Source organism: Physella acuta, unplaced genomic scaffold (genome assembly GCF_028476545.2).
Source record: "Physella acuta isolate Inbredline_101_S28 unplaced genomic scaffold, ASM2847654v3 ptg001328l, whole genome shotgun sequence".
Lineage (NCBI taxonomy): Eukaryota > Metazoa > Mollusca > Gastropoda > Physidae > Physella > Physella acuta.
Window position 1 is genome coordinate 972,280 of NW_026732843.1, and position 22,721 is coordinate 995,000.

Genomic DNA, 22,721 nt, shown 5'->3' on the forward strand with positions numbered 1-22,721 from the left:
TAATACATCATCAACTGCACCATAATACCTCAAAAGTCACCAACTGCCCTATACAACCTAATACATCATCAACTGCACCATAATACCTCAAAAGTCACCAACTGCCCTATACAACCTAATACATCACCAACTGCACCATAAAACCTCAAAAGTCACCAACTGCCCTATACAACCTAATACATCATCAACTGCACCATAAAACCTCAAAAGTCACCAACTGCCCTATACAACCTAATACATCATCAACTGCACCATAAAACCTCAAAAGTCACCAACTGCCCTATACAACCTAATACATCATCAACTGCACCATAATACCTCAAAAGTCACCAACTGCCCTATACAACCTAATACATCATCAACTGCACCATAATACCTCAAAAGTCACCAACTGCCCTATACAACCTAATACATCACCAACTGCACCATAAAACCTCAAAAGTCACCAACTGCCCTATACAACCTAATACATCATCAACTGCACCATAATACCTCAAAAGTCACCAACTGCCCTATACAACCTAATACATCACCAACTGCACCATAAAACCTCAAAAGTCACCAACTGCCCTATACAACCAAATACATCATCAACTGCACCATAATACCTCAAAAGTCACCAACTGCCCTATACAACCTAATACATCACCAACTGCACCATTAAACCTCAAAAGTCACCAACTGCCCTATACAACCTAATACATCATCAACTGCACCATAATACCTCAAAAGACACCAACTGCCCTATACAACCTAATACATCACCAACTGCACCATAAAACCTCAAAAGTCACCAACTGCCCTATACAACCTAATACATCATCAACTGCACCATAATACCTCAAAAGTCACCAACTGCCCTATACAACCTAATACATCACCAACTGCACCATAAAACCTCAAAAGTCACCAACTGCCCTATACAACCTAATACATCATCAACTGCACCATAATACCTCAAAAGTCACCAACTGCCCTATACAACCTAATACATCATCAACTGCACCATAATACCTCAAAAGTCACCAACTGCCCTATACAACCTAATACATCACCAACTGCACCATAAAACCTCAAAAGTCACCAACTGCCTTATACAACCTAATACATCATCAACTGCACCATAATACCTCAAAAGTCACCAACTGCCCTATACAACCTAATACATCACCAACTGCACCATAAAACCTCAAAAGTCACCAACTGCCCTATACAACCTAATACATCATCAACTGCACCATAATACCTCAAAAGTCACCAACTGCCCTATACAACCTAATACATCACCAACTGCACCATAAAACCTCAAAAGTCACCAACTGCCCTATACAACCTAATACATCATCAACTGCACCATAATACCTCAAAAGTCACCAACTGCCCTATACAACCTAATACATCACCAACTGCACCATAAAACCTCAAAAGTCACCAACTGCCCTATACAACCTAATACATCATCAACTGCACCATAATACCTCAAAAGTCACCAACTGCCCTATACAACCTAATACATCACCAACTGCACCATAAAACCTCAAAAGTCACCAACTGCCCTATACAACCTAATACATCATCAACTGCACCATAATACCTCAAAAGACACCAACTGCCCTATACAACCTAATACATCACCAACTGCACCATAAAACCTCAAAAGTCACCAACTGCCCTATACAACCTAATACATCATCAACTGCACCATAATACCTCAAAAGTCACCAACTGCCCTATACAACCTAATACATCACCAACTGCACCATAAAACCTCAAAAGTCACCAACTGCCCTATACAACCTAATACATCACCAACTGCACCATAAAACCTCAAAAGTCACCAACTGCCCTATACAACCTAATACATCATCAACTGCACCATAATACCTCAAAAGTCACCAACTGCCCTATACAACCTAATACATCACCAACTGCACCATAAAACCTCAAAAGTCACCAACTGCCCTATACAACCTAATACATCATCAACTGCACCATAAAACCTCAAAAGTCACCAACTGCCCTATACAACCTAATACATCATCAACTGCACCATAAAACCTCAAAAGTCACCAACTGCCCTATACAACCTAATACATCATCAACTGCACCATAATACCTCAAAAGTCACCAACTGCCCTATACAACCTAATACATCATCAACTGCACCATAATTCCTCAAAAGTCACCAACTGCCCTATACAACCTAATACATCACCAACTGCACCATAAAACCTCAAAAGTCACCAACTGCCCTATACAACCTAATACATCATCAACTGCACCATAATACCTCAAAAGTCACCAACTGCCCTATACAACCTAATACATCACCAACTGCACCATAAAACCTCAAAAGTCACCAACTGCCCTATACAACCTAATACATCATCAACTGCACCATAATACCTCAAAAGTCACCAACTGCCCTATACAACCTAATACATCATCAACTGCACCATAATACCTCAAAAGTCACCAACTGCCCTATACAACCTAATACATCATCAACTGCACTATAATACCTCAAAAGTCACCAACTGCCCTATACAACCTAATACATCATCAACTGCACCATAATACCTCAAAAGTCACCAACTGCCCTATACAACCTAATACATCATCAACTGCACTATAATACCTCAAAAGTCACCAACTGCCCTATACAACCTAATACATCATCAACTGCACTATAATACCTCAAAAGTCACCAACTGCCCTATACAACCTAATACATCATCAACTGCACTATAATACCTCAAAAGTCACCAACTGCCCTATACAACCTAATACATCACCAACTGCACCATAAAACCTCAAAAGTCACCAACTGCCCTATACAACCTAATACATCATCAACTGCACCATAATACCTCAAAAGTCACCAACTGCCCTATACAACCTAATACATCATCAACTGCACCATAATACCTCAAAAGTCACCAACTGCCCTATACAACCTAATACATCATCAACTGCACCATAATACCTCAAAAGTCACCAACTGCCCTATACAACCTAATACATCATCAACTGCACCATAATACCTCAAAAGTCACCAACTGCCCTATACAACCTAATACATCATCAACTGCACCATAATACCTCAAAAGTCACCAACTGCCCTATACAACCAATTACATCATCAACTGCACCATAATACCTCAAAAGTCACCAACTGCCCTATACAACCTAATACATCATCAACTGCACCATAATACCTCAAAAGTCACCAACTGCCCTATACAACCTAATACATCATCAACTGCACTATAAAACCTCAAAAGTCACCAACTGCCCTATACAACCTAATACATCACCAACTGCACCATAATACCTCAAAAGTCACCAACTGCCCTATACAACCTAATACATCATCAACTGCACTATAACACCAAACATCCCACATAAATGGACCTGTTTGACATAAATCCAAGCGGCCCCAGAAAATAAAAGATTATCTCAGTAATCGTTGATCTACGTGGGTTATCTTTTCTAGTCTGAAGTCACTCGTTAACTACACGCCCACATCTTGTTGTACTCTTACATGGCACCCCCCCACCCCCCCATCAGCTTTCCTCTCCCCCGGGACCACCCCATCGCTCTAGATCTCTGAAGCCAGACTCAAATGCAAGCAGTTAGCCATTTATTTCACAGTTTTTACTTCACACTTTCTTTCATGTTAAGGCGTTGATTAAGAAACTGGTGACATGTACCGGTTTAGGTTTCAAGGGAATTCATCCACACACTGATTTCACGGGAATTCATCCATACACTGATTTCAATCAATACATGCTAGAATGTTTTCACCGTGTGGAAATGTCTTAGGAATCACACAATAAATGTCGAGCTGGGAGAATGTATTGTAGGCCTATACAGAGAAAATCATGATATGACTTCGTGCTATAGATTTTATTTTACATGTGTGTACAGCTTAGGTTAGTGTCTATTATATATTTGAATAAATTAGCATTTAAAAGTCAAAAGTGGCAAACATTGAATTTTAATACGCTTCCGCTTCAGACATATACGTTGTCTTAATTCTTCCTCTGTTACCTACCTACCAACCTGTGTTACCTACCCACCTACCTGTATCACCCACCTACCTATGTTACCTACCCACACGCCTGTGTTACCTACCGACCTACCTGTATTACCTACCTACCTGTGTTACCTACCCACCTACCTGTATTACCCACCTACCTATGTTACCTACCCACCTAACTGTGTTACCTACCCACACGCCTGTGTTACCTACCCCCCTGTGTTACCTACCCACCTACCTGTATTACCCCCCTACCTGTGTTACCTACCCACCTACCTCTGTTACCTACCCACATGCCTGTGTTACCTACCCACCTACCTGTGTTACCTACCCACACGCCTGTGTTACCTACCCACATGCCTGTGTTACCTACCCACCTACCTGTGTTACCTACCCACACGCCTGTGTTACCTACCCACCTACCTGTGTTACCTACCCACCTACCTGTGTTACCTACCCACCTACCTGTGTTACCTACCCACCTACCTGTGTTACCTACCCACATGCCTGTGTTACCTACCCACCTACCTGTGTTACCTACCCACACGCCTGTGTTACCTACCCACATGCCTGTGTTACCTACCCACCTACCTGTGTTACCTACCCACACGCCTGTGTTACCTACCCACCTACCTGTGTTACCTACCCACCTACCTGTGTTACCTACCCACCTACCTGTGTTACCTACCCACCTACCTGTGTTACCTACCCACCTACCTGTGTTACCTACCCACACGCCTGTGTTACCTACCCACATGCCTGTGTTACCTACCCACCTACCTGTGTTTCCTACCCACACGCCTGTGTTACCTACCCGCCTACCTGTGCTACCAACCCACCTACCTGTGTTACCTACCCACCTACCTGTGTTACGTACCCACCTACCTGTGTTACCTACCCACCTACCTGTGTTACCTACCCACCTACCTGTGTTACCTACCCACCTACCTATGTTACCTACCCACCTACCTGTGTTACCTACCCGCCTACCTGTGCTACCAACCCGCCTACCTGTGCTACCAACCCACCTACCTGTGTTACCTACCCACCTACCTGTGTTACGTACCCACCTACCTGTGTTACCTACCCACCTACCTGTGTTACCTACCCACCTACCTGTGTTACATACCCACCTACCTGTGTTACCAACCCACCTACCTGTGTTACCTACCCACCTACCTGTGTTACGTACCCACCTACCTGTGTTACCTACCCACCTACCTGTGTTACCTACCCACCTACCTGTGTTACCTACCCACCTACCTATGTTACCTACCCACACGTCTGTGTTACCTACCCACCTACCTGTGTTACCTACCCACACGCCTGTGATGCTTACGTCACCCTCATTAGCCATGTCACGCGCTACCTAATCAGACATGCAAATTAGCCATTAACCTAATCTAAACACAGCCTCGAGCCGCTGATATCTTTATGGCTGTCGTTTATTCATGTTTGACTCACACGAGTTAACACCTGACACCTGTCCAGTGGCGGAACTAGAAAAAAAGGGCCACCCCGCAAAAAAACTTTTTTAGGCCCCCCCCATATATATATATATATATATATATATATATATATATATATATATATATATATATATATATATATATATATATATATATATATGCTATCACAAAATACGAACATGGGATGCTCATTGCTGGCCTGTAATTTATAGCGTCAGTTGTGTGTTCGCTTTAGTATTAAAGTTTTCATCATCGGCTTGTGAGGACTGATACATATTTACAATAGTAATATTTCTTTCTTACTTGTAGCCTGCTTTCATTCATTTAAGATGGTTTACTTATACATAGATCTAGATCTAATACAAAACGTTATAATGTGTTTTGTGAAAATCAGTTTGAATTAATGTCTAATATAATCGCCTTTAACATTTAGTCGGTCAAAAATAATATAAAACATGAAAGCTTTGTATAACTAATGGTGTCTCGTGTTATGTTTATTTTTATGTTTTTTTGTATTTATATTATTAATTTTTAAAATATTATTTATTTAGTACATCTCCTTTTTATACAATATCATTCTTTGGTAGTTACTTTATAAAAAAAATAATAATTAAGACAAATAATTGCGTTTTAATTTGTTCAGTACAAATCTATTAAAAGGAGCTTATGAGCACCCTTATTAGACTATTTGTACAAAAAGGGAAATAAGTCATGGAAGTGGTTTGAACATTTGCTTATCTCTGATAAGTTTAATTGTAGGAGAAAGACTCGGCTTACAAAGTGGTTTAAAAAATAAGGGAAAAGAATATATAAGAGCGTGGGGTGGTGTCTATAGAATAAAGATAATCCAACTGCAGCTACGGTAATTTTTTACAAAACAACCATCAAGTCAAAAATGAAAGAAAATTTACTTTTTTCTAACTATAAAAAAATGTATTAATGGTCGGCTCTGGGCCCCTAAATGGCGTGGGCCCCCCCGCATTGCGGGGTCTGGCGGCACTGTAGTTCCGCCCCTGCACCTGTCGGCTTCATTTACACGTGCTTGACGTATCACCATGGTAACAACAACACGTGGACACTACTCCACCTGCAGTAAGGCTCGCTAGGACAGGCGACACAACGCCACGCACACGATTATGTTGAAAATAATTACAGCATCCATATCATGAATGGTGTTTAGACCTAATGTCCTTGCCTGTATAGAGTAGTGTAGTTATCATATCAATATGACGAGCATAAAACCTATATAATAACAAAGCTTTTATATGCACTGGAAATATAAAACTAACCAATTGTTTTCCAGCAGTATTATAAAAAATAAATGCTCAGGTATTTTAAATCTGTCATCTCGCTTCCCATTGGTCAGGCTATTCATAGAACTATCTACTTAACCAATGGCTAGCTATCTACTTAAATCCTACTCTATTCTATATTTCTCCCCTCTCTACCCCATCTCTGAACCGATGCCTAGACTAGCGTCATCACCGAAAGGCTCATGACAAGTTGACAACTTTAAACGGAAATTCCCAATTTCTGCGTGTGCTTAATGTTGTAAGCATGTGTTGACCAAAGGGATGGTGTGTCCACACACTGACCACTCGCCTTGTGTCCAACGTTGACCATGTTGTCAAGATCAACACAGGCCAGTGTGGACAAATTGACGTGACTGGACAGGTGTGTAGTGTGTAGTCGCCTTACCCACACTCATTCACACACTCGAAATAATGCATGTAGTTGAAATTTTTAGTAAAGAGCAAACTCATAACAAACCAACAATCCATTGATTGGCTCCCTTTTTACAAGATACCTGTGTCCGTTTTACTCAACTTCTGCGCGATCAGCAGATACTTTCTATTGCCCGTATGTGGACATAACCATACGTTTAAAGTACGCCCAACTGGTGGCATAAAAAAGTAATTAGGCCTTAATGACAAAGATAGTAGAGTTTTAACCTAGGCGGTGATTAAGAATTTATCGCTGGGATGGTCGCTCGACTGTTGAATCTTCATCAGATTTTGTTTAGTGTAAGACGTGTTTCAAAGACGTGTTTAAAAGACGTGTTCTTAAGACGTGTTTTAAGACGTTTCAAGACTTGCCTTTTAAGACGTGTGTTTGAATATTTGATAGTATTTGAACTCGACATTTATGACGTCGTGTACCATATGAGAACGTCTGTACGACAGGATTATAAATGTCCCTCGAGTGTCGCCTCCAGTGTTCTGGGCTAAAAAATTAATGATTAGGATTAGATTTGGATTGCCAATCGTTGGATTATCTGTGATTTGCCTAGCGCTGCCTTATAGTTAGTTTATCAAGATTCGGATTATATTTGGTTTGCAAACAGTTGGATAGTATATTGTTATCCATGATTAGGATTATATTGGGATAGTAAATCGGATTATGTGTGTTAGGCATCGGTAATGTACATCAACCCCACTTCCCGATTTTTTTTTAAACAACGGAACATTCCAGAAAAGTGTAGTCGTGTCCTCTTAGAGCCAGATGGACAACGATAAACTGTCACGGAAAAATAATTGTCACAAATAAATCAAATGTCACAAACACAAAATCATGTCACCTCCAGATGAAAACAGTTGAACCATCATTTAAGCTAGACCAATATACATAGTTAACACAGATAATCACAGTTTAACATAGTTAAACACAGATAAACAGTTTAACATAGTTCAACACAGTTGAGCCAGAAAATTTAACAACATCGACAAGCTAAAAGTACCCGAGTTAACATTTCCAACTTCACGCACCTCTTCGTTAACGTACATTTTGTTTTCATAAAATCGAATTAAGTGTAAAAAAAACTACACGTATGGAATCCTATTGTGTAGGCTAATTTTAAGTGGATTAAAATGTGATTACAAAGGGTTGACACTATAATACTTACAGATAGTGGAACACATTTCCTAGATACCCGTACTCAGCATGGTGTATTGTATACCTGTGGTAGAGTATACTTAGCTTAAGTATACTTCGCATGGAGTATACTTAGCTTAGAAAATATTTTGCTAAGCGTGTAAATAGCTTAGAGAAAACTTAGCAGGTACTTTATGTAGCTTACAGTCTACATAACATATATATATATATATATATATATATATATATATATATATATATATATATATATATATATATATATATATAATATATATATATATATATATATATATATATATATATATATATATATATATATATATATATATATATATATATATATATATATAGTATATATAAACCTAGCTCAGTTTGTATAGGCATACTTAGCATACAGTATACCTTATTTTAGAGATTATTCAGCTTATCGCATAATATGCTAAGCGTACAATATACGTAGCTTGGGGTATACTTAGCGTACATTATACCTAGCCTAAACTTAGCCTAGAGTGTATTTATCAGACGATAGTAAACCTAGCTTAGTTACCTAAGACTACTTACCATAAAGTAATAAAGTATTCCTATCAAGTAGAATATCCAGTGTATGACGTAGTGAAGTGCCGGCCATTGATAGATGAGAGAGCTCATTGAACGTCAGCGTCAATATTGAATAATCATTTCACTGAATAGCCGACTAATCGATTCCTATGTCCTATTTGTATTCACACTTTATGTTCCGTGCATGTTTACCAATTGTCACTGTACGTTCGATTACTGAGTAATCGATACATACAAGATTGCTGTTGACATGTAGAAGACCCATGTTGATTGAGATTAAAGGAGAGGAGGGGTGGGGGTGGGGGGGGGGGGGGCGGTCGGTAATGGCTCGAGACGAAACTCTTGGCACTTTCTGAAGGAATGTCTTTCTGTAACATTTTCTGCAGATTCGAACTTTGGCCTTCGCTGGAGTAGCCTGGTGGTGTAATGTTGTAGTGCTGACCGTAGAAAGCAAATGACGTGTAAAACACACTGGACACTACGCCGGTCAGATTTTATATCCTGGATGTAACGGCGAACATACACACGACGAAAATGCGGTCAACTACTAAAAGCATGTACAGATACTGAGAACATGTAAAATGTACACACACATTGTACCATGAAAATTAACGGCGAACATACACACACGCCGAATATGTGGTCAACTACTAAAAGAATGTACAATGTACACATACTTAGAACATGTACAATGTACACATACCGTGAACATGTACAATGTACACACACTTTGTACTGATAAAATTAACGGACGGACATACACATTCACGCCGGTGAAGGAATGCATGCCGGGAAACCTGTTGACGGAGAACAACAGCGACCAGATTTTCATCCGTTTATTTTTTCTGTCGTCAGACGCGCTGGTTAAACAGTCGGCCCTAGATCAACAGCGGTCACCACATAACGTGGGTCAAAAACTGTTCAAGTTGTCCCCCTTGACGCGTCGTGATATGATTAGAATTTTGTTGCTGCATTGTTAACGGCTTGAAGGTATAGTCGGGACAGTATTCAGTAGGGTAGAACTCCAATTAGTTTAGACAGGGATAAACGAAGAGATGTATTTAGAGGTTCTTTTATACAGAACAAACTACCTTTATGTTTCGATTATATTGCGATTTACGTTGTGTATCTAATGTTGTGTTTAGAGTTGTGTATCTAATGTTGCGATTTACGTTGTGTATCTAATGTTGTGTTTAGAGTTGTGCTAAGTGTTGTTTTATGTTCTGTTTTATTGTGTGTATTTTATCTATTGTATTTTACTTTGTGCTTGAGTGATTGTATTTTGTATCAAGTTTCCCAGTGTATTTTACAGTCTGTTTTATGTTGTATTTTGTATCTTGCTATGTACTATGTTCCCCACCAAGTTTTATTTTGAGCTGAACGTTTTGTTTTCCTCTTGTATTTTGTTATGTTCTAATGTCGAAATCTACGGTATGACAACACTATCTCAGTCGGCTGTAACTGCCTTAAACCTTTCCCACGCCTCTTTCAATATAGAGCCTCCGACAAAAGATGATTAGTAAAATCGACTTTCTTTAAATATAGAGCTTACAACAAAAGACGATTAGTAAAATCGACTTTCTTTAAATATAGAGCCTCCAACAAAAGTCGATTAGTAAAATCGACTTTCTTTAAATATATAACAAAAGACGATTAGTAAAATCGACTTTCTTTAAATATAGAGCCTCTAACAAAAGTCGATTAGTAAAATCGACTTTCTTTAAATATAGAGCCCCAACAAAAGTCGATTAGTAAAATCGGCTTTCTTTAAATATAGAGCCTCCAACAAAAGACGATTAGTAAAATCGACTTTCTTTAAATATAGAGCCTCCAACAAAAGATGATTAGTAAAATCGACTTTTTTTTAATATAGAGCCTACAACAAAAGACGATTAGTAAAATCGACTTTCTTTAAATATAGAGCCTACAATAAAAGACGATTAGTAAAATCGACTTTCTTTAAATATAGAGCCTACAACAAAAGACAATTAGTAAAATCGACTTTCTTTAAATATAGAGCCTACAACAAAAGACGATTAGTAAAATCGACTTTCTTTAAATATAGAGCCTACAACAAAAGACGGTTAGTAAAATCGACCGTCTTTAAATATAGAGCCTACAACAAAAGACGATTAGTAAAATCGACTTTCTTTAAATATAGAGCCTACAACAAAAGACGATTAGTAAAATCGACTTTCTTTAAATATAGAGCCTCCAACAAAAGTCGATTAGTAAAATCGACTTTCTTTAAATATATAACAAAAGACGATTAGTAAAATCGACTTTCTTTAAATATAGAGCCTCTAACAAAAGTCGATTAGTAAAATCGACTTTCTTTAAATATAGAGCCCCAACAAAAGTCGATTAGTAAAATCGGCTTTCTTTAAATATAGAGCCTCCAACAAAAGACGATTAGTAAAATCAACTTTCTTTAAATATAGAGCCTCCAACAAAAGATGATTAGTAAAATCGACTTTTTTTAATATAGAGCCTACAACAAAAGACGATTAGTAAAATCGACTTTCTTTAAATATAGAGCCTACAACAAAAGACGGTTAGTAAAATCGACTTTCTTTAAATATTGAGCCTACAATAAAAGACGATTAGTAAAATCGACTTTCTTTAAATATAGAGCCTACAACAAAAGACAATTAGTAAAATCGACTTTCTTTAAATATAGAGCCTATAACAAAAGACGATTAGTAAAATCGACTTTCTTTAAATATAGAGCCTACAACAAAAGACGGTTAGTAAAATCGACCGTCTTTAAATATAGAGCCTACAACAAAAGACGATTAGTAAAATCGACTTTCTTTAAATATAGAGCCTACAACAAAAGACGATTAGTAAAACCGACTTTCTTTAAATATAGAGCCCCAACAAAAGACGATTAGTAAAATCGACTTTCTTTAAATATAGAGCCTACAATAAAAGACGATTAGTAAAATCGACTTTCTTTAAATATAGAGCCTACAATAAAAGACGATTAGTAAAATCGACTCTCTTTAAATATAGAGCCTATGATAAAAGACGATTAGTAAAATCGACTTTCTTTAAATATAGAGCCTACAACAAAAGACGATTAGTAAAATCGACTTTCTTTAAATATAGAGCCTACAACAAAAGACGATTAGTAAAATCGACTTTCTTTAAATATAGAGCCTACAATAAAAGACGATTAGTAAAATCGACTTTCTTTAAATATAGAGCCTACGATAAAAGTCGATTAGTAAAATCGACTTTCTTTCCGAATGAGTCTATCAGAGACTCTGATCCCGCTAATGCCACTATGTACAGTGTTGTGTATGGCTATGTTTGACTTGTGATGTGGACACTCAGACAACATATTTACTCAGGCATTATTGATGTCTGTCTAGCAACTCTGTCTAGCAACTCTGTCTAGCAACTCTGTCTAGCAACTGTCTAGCTGTCTTACTATACAGCTATAATATATCTGTTAGCAAGCCGTCTGTTCAGTTGTCAGGGAACTGTTAGATTTGCTTGATTAAAACCTCATAAGTTAATTAGCAACTTACCATCAATAAATAATGAACAACAACTCGATGGAATTAAAATCTTTGAACAAATGATACCTCACTGATACAACAATTAACGACACGCCCACAAAAATAATGAACAACAACTCGGTGGAATTAAAATCTTTGAACAAATGACAGCTCACTGATACAACAATTAACGACACACCCACAAAATAATGAACAACTTCCTGTTGATAATTATCCAGGTAAACGTTTGAATAGAAAACACAGTCGCCGTACATGCACAGGTACAAAGGTTTATGTTGTGTTGTGGTTTTGGTTAAGCTTAAGTTGATACAGTGATGTGTGGTTCTAATGGTTTAACCGGTAGAGTAACAAATATGTGTAACCCAGACAACTCTCCTTCACCTTCCCACCCCTCTCTATAAGCCTGTATAACCCTCCCTCATTCTACTCCCCCCCCCCCCCCAAAAAAAAACAGAAACCCTAAAACTCCGTGTTGTAAGCTGATACCTCCACCGCGCATATTTCCGTTAAACAAATGTTTGTTTACCAAACCCACTGGACCGCATCACGTGACACTAAACAACATCCGGGCATGTTTGTCACATGACCAGGTCAAACCACGCCACCACCATCGACACAATAAAAACCGCCAACTTCTTACAAGAACGACTAGATGTTCATCACGCGCCACTAAAGTATTGAATTGTTTGATTGTAGAATCAGGGCACTAACAGTTAGAGCGGCATACCTGAGCGACCCTGGTGTGAATCTTGTGTCGATAGTCCCAGTCTATTGTTTTTGTTAAAGAGCTTTAACAACAAATATTTTCTCTACTATAAACTTGACAGCAGAGTAATATAGGGTATTTCGTATAACTTTCAGTGGGCCAGTTAGGGTATTTTCTATAGCTGTCAGTGACGTAGCGAGTGTTTTAGCTATTCCGGTAAGGCCTACCCGTAGATGCAACCATTGAATATCTCTGTAAAATAAATTCTTATGGCTAAAATGTAGCAATAGTTACTGGCGAATAACAGCATTCGTGTACTGCTATTTAGATTGTGGTGTAGGGGAGATAATCTATGTTAATGTTTGTATGAACCTAGCTTTTGCATGAGTTACTTCCCATTCTAAGTTGTTTTTTTTCATTTCTTTAACAATTCGCAAATAAACATTATGAAGGATGTTAACGATGATTGTGTACACATACATCAGCCATTCTGCTAGAAGAAGACTTGTTTTTTATATAATTCGCACGTTTTTGTATTGGCAACACCCTCTCCCTCTCAGCAGCATTTACTTTAAAGCGTAGTCAATCCCAGGCAACCATTAATCGAACTGCAAACTGTCATTTTTCATTGAACGATTTTCAACCCCCCCCCCCCCCCCACCCCTACTTTCCTCTAAAATGTGTCTCGTGGCGTTGTCCTCTATTCCTAACACCCTTGTGCTGCCCACACCAATTAAGAAAGAAAGTATCTAATTCTTCCTTTCTTTCGCCACTGTCTACAAATTCTCCTCACTCCTTTCTTGACGACTGAGCACTACTGTTATTCATAACATTCCCTCCCCACCCCTTACTGCAAAACAAAGTACTGGTATTGTAGACTAAGTACTGTTGTAATTCATTATATTCTCATCACTCCTTTCCACAAAGTACTGATGCAATTTAGTACATTCCCTCCCCACCCCCCTTCCTCTAGACAAAGTACTTGTGTAAACAATACATTCCCTCCCCTTTCTTTTACAGGCAGACAACATTGTCGTCTGCTGAAGGGCAGACAGATGGTCAAGATAAGGGCACGTATCGAACCAGGCTCTATCACGCAACAGGGGCCAAAAAAAGACCAATCAGGGGCCATCGAGACACAATACGGGCCACCTTGTACCGACCCGGGCCAACACAGTTGAACACGAGGCACTGAATGGTTTGTCTTGTACTGTTGTGGAACCGTGGATGTGTGAACGTGATCGTCACCACTTGACTTGACGTGGGCTATTGCTGGTGGCTTCACTCAGGGGAGATAATACACATCTTCTAGCGATAAAAGGGAAGTAAGCAGCAGTTTTTGTGCCACCAGGTTATGTAGTTATGATATGACACAGCTGTGGTAAGTTAGTGCGAGACAGAGGGGCAGAATATATGTATAAATTATAAATGTGTGTCATCAGCATGTGTTCGCCTGGTGTTTATTCATCGTATAGATTTATTTAACCAACAGAGGTCGGCGTGGTCATAGTTGATAGACAGAAAAGTCCCGAGTTCAAAATCCCGGGCAGATGAGGCTCATTAGCTAGGAAAAGCTACTCTTCCAAAAATTAAACAACTTGTTGTTTGTTCTTGGGTGGACTAGAAAGGAAGGCAGGCTGAAATTGGAGTCAATGGCCTCTATGGCCCATAACAGGTTGACACGTAATACTCAATTGTTTTGTAGGATATCCCACCCAACATTACTATCAATCATATCCAACATTACAATCAATCATATCCAACATTACTATCAATCATATCCAACATTACAATCAATCATATCCAACATTACTATCAATCATATCCAACATTACTATCAATCATATCCAACATTACTATCAATCATATCCAACATTACTATCAATCATATCCAACATTACTATCAATCATATCCAACATTACAATCAATCATATCCAACATTACTATCAATCATATCCAACATTACTATCAATCATATACAACATTACTATCAATCATATCCAACATTACAATCAATCATATCCAACATTACTATCAATCATATCCAACATTACTATCAGTCATATCCAACATTACTATCAATGATATCCAACATTACTATCAATCATATCCAACATTACTATCAATCATATCCAACATTACTATCAATGATATTCAACATTACTATCAATCATATCCAACATTACTATCAATCATATCCAACATTACTATCAATCATATCCAACCTTACTATCAATCATATCCAACATTACTATCAATCATATCCAACATTACTATCAATCATATCCAACATTACTATCAATCATATCCAACATTACTATCAATCATATCCAACATTACTATCAATCATATCCAACATTACAATCATGAACGAAGAAGAGGATGAAGTTTCACCCACAGGCGAAGAGAATTTACCCCGCTCAACTATTTTCATTTTCAATCAGGAGCCATTGGGTTAACTGCCGTGTCGGAGTGTGTCCTACGGTGTCGGAGTGTGTCGTGACGTAACGTGACGGGCCGTACAGTAATGGCGTAATGTGCAGTGACGTAAAGTAACGAGGGTCTGCTACATCGATCAACATCACAGCATACGTTAAACTATGCACGTGCATGTAAACAGACCAGCACACGTTAAACCATGCACGAACGTGAGCAGTGTTCCCGGTCGTCGTCCATCACCCCACAGCACGTAATTTCTGCCAGATCCCTGCCATTTATAATCATCTGATCATATTCCCAGCACCCACCCCACCCCCATAACCCAGAGTGACACAGTCCCATTGATAGATCAAACACATGTCTGATTTATGGGCGGGTTCAGGCGAGCATTCGTGTATTAAATATTGACATGATAAAACAGAAATATTTATTCTAAAGATTAATCTACGGCTAGTAAACAGCCCCCCGCCAAAGCTGTAGGCTAAAAATAATGAATGGGAATTTCCGATGTCAGGAGGGTTTTTCCGATTGTTCAGATTTCGTAGATGAATAGGCTGTAAAGATTGGGAGTCCTTTGTGAGGTAATAGGAGAGGGGTAAGGGCGGGGACCGGTGGAGCGAGGCTATGGGGGGTGGGGGGTGGGGGGATAGGGGAAGGGTGGGGAGGGTTGCATGTCTCGAGTTATCAGCAAGAGAGATAAACGTTTTAAAACATGGAGAGTTTAACACGCTTGAGGCAAGTGGGAGAAAATGGCTCTAAGCTCTAAGCTGTGAGATCTTTTCTTGAAGAAATTCCAAGAGGATTATGTGGCTGGAAATATCTTCCCTCTCGATCAAGATTCATTACACGAGTGGGGCACAGCATGGCTAAAACTGGGACACATCATGGCTTCGTGTGTGTAACAGTATGGCTAAAAATGTAACCATATCATGGCTACAATTTAACCATATCGTTGCTACAATTTAACCACATCAAGGCTACAATTTAACCACATCAAGGCTACAATTTAACCATATCAAGGCTACAATTTAACCACATGATGGCTACAATGTAACCTCACATTAGCTGCGATTCAGCCACACCATAGCTATAACTGAGACACATCATAGCTTAAAGTGTGTCTTCATCAATTGATTTTTGTACTTTAGCTAGCAAAGTACACAAAAATATTGCTAAACACATCCTTCATTGGCTAATGGAACAAAAGATTTTTTGGTAAACGAACAGAGGAGGCAAGTGACGTGTCGAGAGCTCAAAAAACGATGACGTTGTATGGAGAAAAAAGGGCGGGAATTCGAAAAATAAATGTGTTATATTCCCCGTTGTAATGGTTTTACGCAACAAATAGAAGATTAAGTTTTAATCGGGTTAAAGCGGATTACGAGTCGAAATTCATTGTGGAAATTATTTTTTACATTGTTCCTCTATTATGGCTAATTAATCAAGGCTGTAATGAGCACGTGATAATCACGTGATGACGCAGGCAGCCGCCATATGAAAACATATGGGAGCCGGGTGTGTAAACACATCGATACACAAATATACGCATATTACATACATACATGTACACATACTTTAATACTCATATATACATGCACATATATATCAATACACTTTTTAAATGGGAGAATGTGTGTGTTTTTAATCCAACGTTTGTGTGAAATGTTATGGTTGTTGTGAGTGTCTCATAATTTTAGCTTCTACTTGTAGCTACCTGTTTTACAACATCACAACCCCTACACGACGAGGCCCCCACTAAACCCCTACACGACGAGGTACATAATCTGTACTCACCTTCCTCCGGGACTTGTCGGGGTGGGGCCGACCCCCCGCTGCCAGTAAACACAAAAGGTGTTCTGTACTCCAGGTTAATCTTCACCCGACGTCCTAGAGGCCAGGCGAGGTTCATGGGGTAGTCGGTCTCTTCATGTTTTATACTCGATACGGAGGCGCTGCAAGGCCATATACATGATATATATATATATATATATATATATATATATATATATATATATATATATATATATATATATATATATATATATATATATATATATATATATATATATATATATATATATATATATATATAAAATATACAGAGAGAGAGAGACCATATAAACCTTCTACTGTTCGCCAAAACTACAAACCTGCTTACCTTACCCCAAATAAACCTACCCATATATCATCCCATCTCAAACCTTCCAATATAATATGCCAACTATTGGCTTCCTATATATCGCCGTGCAATAATCCTACCCTTACAGCACCCCAAAAAGACTACCCATAGAACACCCCACCATGAACCTCCTCAAACATCACCCAACAATAAACCTACCCAACCCCACTATAAACCTACCCACACAATAAACCTACCCAACCCCACCATAAACCTACCCACACCCCACCATAAACCTACCCACACCCCACCATAAACCTACCCACACCCCATCATAAACCTACCCACACCCCACCATAAACCTAGCCACACATCACCCCACCATAAACCTAACCATGCAACACCATAAACCTACCCACACCCCACCATAAACCTACCCACACCCCACCATAAACCTACCCCACACACCATAAACCTACCCACACCCCACCATAAACCTAGCCACACATCACCCCACCATAAACCTAACCATGCAACACCATAAACATACCCACACACCACCCCACTAAGAGCCTTCCCACACACATCACCACCATAAACCTACCTACACCCCACCATAAACCTAGCCACACATCACCCCACCATAAACCTAACCATGCAACACCATAAACCTACCCACACCCCACCATAAAACTACCCACACCCCACCATAAACCTACCCCCACCCCACCATAAACCTACCCACACCCCACCATAAACCTACCCACACCCCACCATAAACCTACCCACACCCCACCATAAACCTACCCACACCCCATCATAAACCTACCCACACCCCACCATAAACCTAGCCACACATCACCCCACCATAAACCTAACCATTCAACACCCACACACCACCCCACTAAAAGCCTTCCCACACACAACACCACCATAAACCTACCCACACCCCACCATAAACCTAGCAACACATCACCCCACCATAAACCTAACAATGCAACACCATAAACCTACCCACACCCCACCATAAACCTACCCACACCCCACCATAAACCTACCCCACACACCATAAACCTACCCACACCCCACCATAAACCTACCCACACCCCACCATAAACCTACCCACACACCACCCAACTAAGAGCCTTCCCACACACAACACCACCATAAACCTACCCCCACCCCACCATAAACCTACCCACACCCCACCATAAACCTACCCACACCCCACCATAAACCTACCCACACCCCACCATAAACCTACCCACACCCCACCATAAACCTACCCCACACACCATAAACCTACCCACACCCCACCATAAACCTACCCACACCCCACCATAAACCTACCCCCACCCCACCATAAACCTACCCACACCCCACCATAAACCTACCCACACCCCACCATAAACCTACCAACACCCCACCATAAACCTACCAACACCCCACCATAAACCTACCCACACCCCACCATAAACCTACCCACACCCCACCACCAACCTACCCGAACCCCACCACCAACCTACCCCACACCCCACCATAAACCTACCCACACACCACCCCCACCATAAACCTACCCACACCCCACCACCAACCTACCCGCACCCCACCACCAACCTACCCCACACCCCACCATAAACCTACCCACACTCCACCATAAACCTACCCACACACCACCCCCACCATAAACCTACCCACACCCCACCATAAACCTACCCACACCCCACCACCAACCTACCCCCACCCCACCACCAACCTACCCAGACATCACCCGTTGCCTAGACGCCCCAGGCTGCCCCCGAATCTTCCTCTCCCTTGACGACGAGCTTTTGATGTCCTTGCGCATGCGCTCTACCATGGCTTGAAAGAAATCCTGTCCGCCATCTTGACTCTCCGCGGAGTCCGATTGGTCCTCATCCCCCGGGCTGACGTCATGAAGCATGGTCAGATGTCCAGCGGCGATACTCCTGGAAGATTCCAGAAAGACAATCAAGAGAAACATTTTTAAATAAGTTTACTTGAATCGTTTTCTTAGAATTAGAAAAAAATCAAGAATTATTTCAGTGTATCAAAATGGAATGACCTAAAATAAAGAGGTCATTGAATGCAATTTTACATATATTATTCTAGTTAAATATACAGTTTAAAGTTAGAGGTCTTATATGTACGATACGTTAGAATTTGATTAAAATAGTTAACTGAAATACTATTGTAGGACTTTATACCATGCAATATGTATTATGTTACATGTTACTGTATCAATTATTGTCAGCATTTAACCAATTGACATATGTAATACCCATCTTAGTACGTGTTTCTTAAACACGATTTATCTAAAAAGCTGTCGACCAATATTCTAACACATTATAAAACATCCTTCCTATGACTACTTCAATCAGCTGCCGACGAATCTTGTCTACACTGTAAAGCTGTCCTGTCCTGACCTTGCCTACACTGTAAAGCTGTCCTGTCCTGTCTGGCACCAATGTTTTCCTGTCTCCACTTCCTGTAACAAATCCTGGCGTGCTGAGACAACGTGACCTTGAAATCAGACGATCAATGCCACGCGCCTACTCAAAGATCACGTGACCGGCAAATACGATACCCCTCCCTCCCCCTCTCTTAATCCCCCGGGGTCATCCCAAGGCGGTTACATGCCCAGATATGCCCCAATTTTTTTAATCGCAAATTTAAACAGATTTGTTGCTAATCATGGGCGACATGTTTTCCAAGCATCCAGCAAATATTGTGATTTCAGGGTTTATAATAAAAGCAGATTTCAGGGTTTTATAACAACAGCAGATTTCAGGGTTTTATAACAACAGCAGATTTCATGGTTTTATAACAACAGCAGATTTCAGGGTTTTATAACAACAGCAGATTTCAGGGTTTTATAACAACAGCAGATTTCAGGGTTTTATAACAACAGCAGATTTCAGGGTTTTATAACAAAAGTAAATTTCAGGGTTTTATAACAACAGCAGATTTCAGGGTTTTATAACAAAAGTAAATTTCAGGGTTTTATAACAAAAGCATATTTCATGGTTTTATAACAAAAGCATATTTCATGGTTTTATAACAAAAGCATATTTCCGGGTTTTATAACAACAGCAGATTAATGGTTTCATAACAACAGCAGATTTCAGGGTTTTATATCCAATACTGCAGTATTCTAAAATCTAAAATCTAAATCAAAGAAAGGTTCCAAGGTTTGAGATAAGAAGATTTGAGAATAATCTCAAATTTCAGTAGAGTATGGATAGGTATTTCAGTAATCTGCAGAGGTTAAGTACTAGATATATTATTGAAGTAACTTCTGTATGTTTTTTTTAAAGACAGATGGGATAGCTGTTCGTGTAGTTACGGCTATAGTCGTTCAGTTTTCGTACTAGTTTAAAAGATGAAAAAATAGAGAAAATAACGGGTAAATAGACAACAGTCGAGACTGTTAAAACTTATCCACCGCAAACAGATTGTCTTTTGTTTTAACTTCTGGGAACAACGTTACAAACTGAATTTCTATAAAACTTATTTATTTTAGTTATGTATAAAAAGAAAAATAGCAAACTAATTTAACAATACCGTGTCTTTGTTTATTCCTGAGCCAACGATGACAACAAACAGCCAAATTTCTCAGATGACACAAAACAGCCAAATTTCTTGACAGCAAACAGCCAAATGTCTCAGATGACACCCAATAGCCAGGTTTCTCAGAAATCGTTAGACGTACTAACACCTGTAATCCGGAAGTGCAGTATAACACAGGTAGCCAGGTGTTAGAACACTGATCACAGACAGGTACAATCTGACCGTGACCTTGATCTCACGGGGAGATAACGCCAGCGTTACAGCACTTATGGTCGTATCGGTAGCGCTCCTGATATGTTGTTTCAGGGAAGCTTAGGTTCAAGTACTGCTCAGTCTATCTTACAGTATACATAGAACAGCCATTTTCTTTTCAAATTAACACATTTCGAGTGTCCAATATAGTAATATACTGCATAACACATCTTACAAGCATATGGATAAAAATCTGCATCATATAAAATACGTTAGTGATTTTTAGCGCAATTTCCATTCTGGAGAATTGCGTTTATTAACTCGTCATTTCTGGGAATGGATGGATGGATGGATGAATGTGTGTCCGGGCTTTAAGTCGTATCTCCTCCTCAACGAAGCAATATCGATGAATAGTTCCAAAAGCAATTATGTTAAGCAAGTTACGAGAATGAGCATAGGCCATAAAAATTCCGGGTTTCTTTCATGTATTTCCCGGAAAAGCCAAAAAACCTCGAAAAAAATTCAGTTTTTGGCCCATATCTCGGCAACCAGACCACTTAGCGACTTGAAACATGTACCAATCGATTCCTGTCATAATTTAGAACAATATTGCCGAAGAAAGTTTTCAAAAATATTCTCTCGTTCGGTCACAAATTTTAAAATTACATAAACACCTACAAACCGATTGTTCTTCTAGCTTGAACGCACCCCAACATTATACGTCAGAGCTATTTTTAGATAACATAAGGAAATTGCGCACAAATGTCACTAGACTTTTTTAATTAACTTGTTTATGTTTTTACTAACATATAAGTCTGTAGAGCACAGTGAAAGTATGTACTGCTAATTAAAAGTTAATTATGTATAATGAAAGTCTGCTTTGTACAATGAAAGTTTGTTTTGTACTATGAAAGTCTAAACTACCTAACAAAAGTCTGTAATGTACAACGAAAGTCTGTTATGTACAATGAAAGTCTGTAATGTACAATGAAAATCTGTTATGTACAATGAAAGTCTGTAAAGTACAACGAAAGTCTGTTATGTACAACGTTAGTCTGTAATGTACAATGAAAATCTGTTATGTACAATGAAAGTCTGTGCAAGACTATAACGCACCATGAAAGTTTTAAAGTAACTATTGAGCGTCTATTATGTAAAGAACATTTTTCAGCACTGCAGACTTGCGTG

General features: G+C 39.3%; 1 protein-coding gene across 1 annotated transcript in view; it reads right to left on the minus strand.

Moving 5' to 3' along the window:
• Positions 1–17,543, minus strand: part of LOC131958456 (uncharacterized) — a 271,932-nt gene extending 254,389 nt beyond the window's left edge. Inside the window, exon 1 of the mRNA XM_059323514.1 lies at positions 17,429–17,543. Within this exon, the coding sequence (XP_059179497.1) occupies positions 17,429–17,543 (115 nt within the window). The remainder of the gene's footprint in view (positions 1–17,428) is intronic.
• Between the last annotated feature and the right edge of the window lie 5,178 nt (positions 17,544–22,721).